Source organism: Thunnus maccoyii, chromosome 13 (genome assembly GCF_910596095.1).
Source record: "Thunnus maccoyii chromosome 13, fThuMac1.1, whole genome shotgun sequence".
Lineage (NCBI taxonomy): Eukaryota > Metazoa > Chordata > Actinopteri > Scombriformes > Scombridae > Thunnus > Thunnus maccoyii.
This window is the reverse complement of record NC_056545.1, coordinates 12,281,776-12,287,775: the sequence shown is the minus strand read 5'-3', so window position 1 is coordinate 12,287,775 and position 6,000 is coordinate 12,281,776. Positions and strand designations below refer to the sequence as shown.

The window sequence follows — 6,000 nt, the reverse complement described above, 5'->3', positions numbered from 1 at the left end:
TTTGTGTGGCTGGAATCAGATATTTGCGATTCCTTTTCTGACGATTGACTGACTGATTAATTGCAGCTATATTCAATAATGGGAGCCTACAGCAAGGAATAAAATGCTTAACGAGGAACTGAAAGGAAAACCAGAAGAAGTCATAACCCACATTTATAGCCCACCTGCTGTGTTGAACAATAAGCAGATTTTCGTGTCTCCTTCTCCCTCACAGTTCACATGTCTTTGTTGTCGCAGCTCCGTCCCCTCCCACTCTGCACAGCCCGGGTGAAGGCGGGTAGGACAGCCCGTCATCCCCACGTCAGAGGCAACTTCGTTATTTAAACTTGAATCAAGTGGGAGTAAAGTTTTCACAGCCGGGACAGTGTTGCCTAGCAGCTAGGCAGAGGACTTTGGATAGTTCACGTTGCCCCCCTTTTTTTTTAAAAAAAAAAACCCGTGTATCGAGAAACCGCGGACATTTCCCCCTCTCATTCTGCCTGACATCTGTCCGTTCCCCTTTCGCAGTCTAAAATGCCAAACATGCCCCAGACCGTGACACTAAAGGGACCCTCACCTTGGGGTTTTCGTCTGGTGGGAGGACGGGATTTCAGCACACCGTTAACCATCTCCAGGGTAGGTAACAACTTTGCTGTTTCGACGTGTGTATCCATTCATTGAAAAGTACGCACCGCCGGAGGGAGTCAGCATCTCAGGGCAGAGTTTTTTTTTAAATCTTTATGTGAACGACTTTTTTGCCATTTCCAGGCCACTTATAGGCTACTAGATGACAGACAGTGACTGGCCGGTGCAAAGGATGTGGGGAAAAGCTGGAAGTGAGTGAAGCTGGAATTGTTGCCCGAGCAGCCTAATTAATCTTAAATAAGAGGTCGCCGACGTCTAATTATAAGTGTATGAACAGGAGCTCCACTCTAAAAGCTGCCAGATGGTGCCGTCTAATTCCTGGCAGCAGAAGTCGCCTGTACAATTTATTGAGTCATTACATTTGGCCAACCATCAATTAGGCTATATGGCTTTCAAGATCACAATATGGTGATTTTTTTAAGAGTATTTCATTATTAGTGTTATAGCTTAACTATAACAACATAAACATAAGGACTCCCTTAAAGAGGGGATGGTTCATGTCCATAAGGTTATCCGTAATTGTGAAATAAGTTTAATTCTTAATGTATAAATGATGCCATTTAAACTTATTTTTCCAAATTTTGACTGTAAGTGATCCCAGATGGTTGTGAGACAGGCTGTAAAATGATGCTGGAGTTTTGGATTATGATAATGATTATTGTTGCCGTATTATTATATGTGTTATTGAATTATTGTCAATAATATTGATGAAAGTAGTAGTAGAAGTAGTGGCAGCGGTATTCATAAACCTTCATGAACTTTCCTGACCCTCAGAATATGGGTCAAGAGTCAGTGTGCTGGCAGTGGATCTGGCAGTAGCCAATAGTTCATCCCGGCCAGGGTAAACACATCCCGCTTCTGCTGCAGGGCTTGCAGAAAGGGGGCTGAGGGGGGAGGGGGGTGGGCGCTGACATTTGTTTTTCATCAGAGCTCATTGGTGCTGCTGAGGGATTCCAGGTGTTGTGCTCAGCTGTATCACCAGCCCCAAACTGACCCTTTAACTACAGGGCCCTGGCACTTCAAACTAGAGGGGTAATTTTTAGATTTACGGCGGGCGATTAACGAAGTTGAGAGAAGCAGAATAACCCCTGAAGATCACCTGAAGTACTCTCTGTTTTTAAACCTACCACTTTATCCCTCAAAAGAATTGTGATGCAATGATGAGGCAAACTCTGACTCACAGTGTTGAAGTCATGAGCCTTGACACTGGTACATCTGTTGACAAGATGACAAGTTTGTGGTTTCTACATCTATGATTCACTCTTTAATTTGGTACCTTCGTGTCCCCAAACACTTTGAAAGGCAGCTGAAATTTGCACCTTTAAAAAAACTACAGAAATCTTCTTTTTGGTGGCTCAGATATCATTGGTGAATCCAGCTCTCTGTGGACTGAGGGCTCACTTTATGCTTGAGGTTCATGTTTCAGTTAGTCTCTCTGTGTGCATGGAGTAGAGTTTCCAACAGAGACCATGCCCAAGACCAGAATTCATTGGTCAAAAAGGGAAAAAATACTCTGCAGCCTTTTGCAGTCCTTTTTTGTTCATGCTGACTTGCTTAAAATGCTGCAGCTTCAGGGGATCTCAGGCTTTGTGATGCACATCATTCTTATTACTTTAATCATTTGTACAGCAGGCAAGTCATGGTTTCAATAAAACTGATTTCACAGCTCCTAAATTTCACCAGCTCAATCTTTGCATACTTGCATAACTGCCTATATGAACATCACGGTATGTGCAGGTCAAGTTTTTTATTTATTGTGAACATTTTGTAACTTTCTTCTGGTGACATCACTGAAATTAATTACAGGTTACATAGTAGAAAAGGTGGCAATAAAAAACAGCCTTCATGTGGAATAACTGCTTGCAAGAAGAGAGTTTAACTCCAACATGTTGGCCACCTGAAAATTATAGAAAGAAGCAGCTGGTAAGATGCAAGCATTTAGCAAAATATCTTATATCAGAGGCATAAATACACAGTCTCTTGGCAGCAAGTCCAAGCATTACATTGCCTCCTGCGGCCTCTTTTTTGCTCTCTACCAGCTATTACAGAGCAGTTCAATGTCCAATTGATGTCACATGCTCCAAAACATCAGCTGGCGATAGCAAATGTGTTGCAGAACTCAATAATTGTTTTATCCTGGTGTGTTTTATGTTGGAGTTTACATCAGCCTATAAATCAAAATTAATTTCAAGGACGTGCTAAAAACACAGAGACGGTGGGAAAGGAATCCTTTCGCCTCACCTCATGGGAGCTTGTTGCATTCTGAGGTTGAAGCAAGATGTTATTCATTGCTGCAGATATTCTGGAATATCTCCTAAACTCGCTATTTATCACATGCTTGCTTCATTCTTGCTGTACAGTGCATGCCCAAGACGGCAATTACAATGTGCGGAATGGTGACACAGAAAGAGTTACATGTAGGGAGAGGAAGAGTGTGTTTATGAGAGTGAGTTTCAGACAAGAATAGTTTATGTCTTACAGTGTCCAGAATACCTCTTTTGGGGGCACTTTAGTTTCATGTAAACCTCGTATGAGCCAGAAAAGTCCGAAGGGTGTAGCAGTGTCTACTACCCTTTAATTTTAGTCAAGAGAAGTTTAAAGAAATGCTGAACCCTGTTGTTTTTAAGTTTTACAGTATTTTACACAATCATACCTCTACTTTGCATGATTGACAGATTCCCTCCCTCTCTTCCTCCATGTCTTTCTGCAAATATAAAAGAGAATACCATGAAACACCTGCACATGGAGAGAGTGAAAGCTGTAAATACCAGAAAACAAGTTCTGATGGCAGCAGCTGGTTCTTTGCTTAAGGTAATAACGTCCCAGGATAAGCTCATTAGTCCCCTGCCAGCCCATTAGGACATGAGTCAGTTAAAGGCGCATCTACTTGACTCTGGAAATATGTGCCCTGATACTGTGCATGGCGTGTTAGGTTGTTAAATGGCTGTTTGTGCATGAGACGGAACGAGTAGCAGTGAAAGAGAAATATCATAAAATCGCTGATGCAGCTGCGGAGTTATTTAGAGAGGATGCGTTGAATATGGCAGCTGTGGTATAAGCCCTTTGGTAAACTGATGTGAAACCAACGTCCAGGCAGAAGGTGACGCAAGACGCTTTTCAGTCCTGCCAACTAGTGAACGGTCCTCTGCTGGACAGGAATTCCCAACTGAGTGTTGGATAAATAATGACCCGAGTGGTGCACAGAATCACCGTCCAGCTTCACCTTCTGACACCTTTATGTTGTGTATCCTTTGTGGTCTGACTTGTTAATGCAAGATGCTGTCTGCTTTCAGACAACTGTTGATGCATTTAGGGGTCCATCTCAGTTTCCCAAAGCCCAAGGCAATGCTTTCATATTGCTTGTCCAAAACCCCAAATATTCAGTTGAATATGATATACAGTAGAACAGAGAAAACCCACAAATACTCACATTGGAGAACATGGAACCAAAGAGATTTTGGCCTTTTTGCTTGAGAAATGAATCACAAGATTAAATACCTGTCAAAGTTGTTGTTGAGTGGTTTTCTGTCTATCAACATATTGATTCGTCATCTATCATATTAGCTTTAGTCAGTGGAAAAAATGGAACCCCTTTGGACATCTCTGATGAACTTTGTAATATACACAAAACTGATGTATCTGGTTCATTAAAAAACAATCTTGGATAAATCCAGAACACAAAATTTTAATATGAAATACAATTCTAACATTGTAGGTATGAATTCAAGTCAGTGCCTGCCAGAAAAACCAGATAAACCCAGCAGAACATGTAGGATTGTTCTTCGTTAAAATTCCTGTTAGCATTTTAATGAAGCAATCTTTTTAGCTCATTGTATATAATGAATTAACTTACATTATCGTGCTGTTGTCTCAATGGCTGGATTTTATTCCCATCTGAGTCTAAACTCAGACAGAATGAAACATTACAAGATAAACTGGAACTGGTTACTTTCTGTTTTTTGTGGTGTTGATGAATTTAAGGAAGTAATGAGACAAAAGGAAAGAGAAAGCCAGTCATGAATGCATGAATTAAAAAGACATAACTTAGATTTTATTAGCGGTTAAACATCCTATGGACTCAGTGTCCTTTGTAACCTTTAATCTCTTGGTGTATGTCTGTCCGTCTCTCCGCCACATACCAGAGACAGGACATGTGACCTAAAGCCACATGAGATGTTTCTCTGACACTGCTGGTTATAATTGTCAGCTTCAGGTTGTTCTGTGGCATCTCTTTTCTCCAGGCTAGAATTATAAATGCTACAAGCTGCATCTCCACAACAAGTCGAGCAAAAGATAACAGATGGTACTCTCGAAGAATTTCCTGTTGTCAGTGACGCCATGGAGTTCCTGAACCAGAAGGGCGGGAGAACAATGCGAGTCTTAGGGTTGTTGCTGAGCTTCTCCGGGTCATCTGGTTATCTGATATATGAAATTGACTCTTTGTGATTGGTGCTAATATGAAAATGTGTCAGCAGTGCTGTTAAGATGACGGTAACGGAGAGATCTCTGGTCTTTAACACCAAAAAGTCAGAAAAAACATCATAATAGAGTACAGTAATTACAGTATTACAGACAAATTTGCTTCAATATGACCTGGGCCATGAAGAAAATGTCAAGTTCTTACACTTTGTTGTATATTTATTTACTGTATTATATACAGTTTGTCTCCCTCACGGTGTAAAGGGAGTTTTTAGTAATGTGCTTTCCTTTGTCAGTCTTTCTCAGGTTGTTGTTTTGCAGCAAATACATCAAAATGTATTTGCTGCAAGGACTGCCACGTATCAAAAACATGATTCTTGTGATGCTCTTATGATAATGTGCAACATACTGAACATGCTGAGAAAGACATAAAACAAGTCTTCAGGGAAAGTTGATCCCAATTCAGTGCAAAAACTGGTCAGAATGATAATTGGATTACAGATCAGATTTACAGGGATTGTCTCATACTTATTGGTGACTAATATTGCTGAATAACATCATGGTCATGCTAGACAGTGTGCATTACAGGCTGTAGTGGTGTTCAAGTGACTCTCCGATTTGTTTGTGTTCTCATTAAAACCTAACCCCACATATTTGGTCATCATCTGCAGCTTTGCTTGTTACTCTTGGCACATTTAGTCTCTTTGTTTCAGCATGATAATCACGCACCAGTCAGAACCTCACACCCCGAGGTATGTAATGGCTTTTACAAAGTGTCACCAAGGTCATAACCATGGTTCCTATCGCAGGTCCAACAAAGCAAACAAAGGCGTTTGACACATTGCCAGGAATTATTCTCTCCGTCGCTGAGACGTGCAAATCAGTGCTCCCACCCAGCAAAATTGTCCCTGAGGAATCCACACATAAAGAAAACATTTTAAATTGATCTTTGTCGAA

General features: G+C 41.0%; 1 protein-coding gene across 1 annotated transcript in view; it reads left to right on the top strand.

Moving 5' to 3' along the window:
• The first annotated feature begins 359 nt into the window (after positions 1-359).
• The window catches only part of pdlim4 (PDZ and LIM domain 4), a 47,906-nt gene continuing 42,265 nt past the window's right edge, over positions 360-6,000 (top strand). Inside the window, exon 1 of the mRNA XM_042431881.1 lies at positions 360-615. Within this exon, the coding sequence (XP_042287815.1) occupies positions 514-615 (102 nt within the window). The 5' untranslated portion in view covers positions 360-513. The remainder of the gene's footprint in view (positions 616-6,000) is intronic.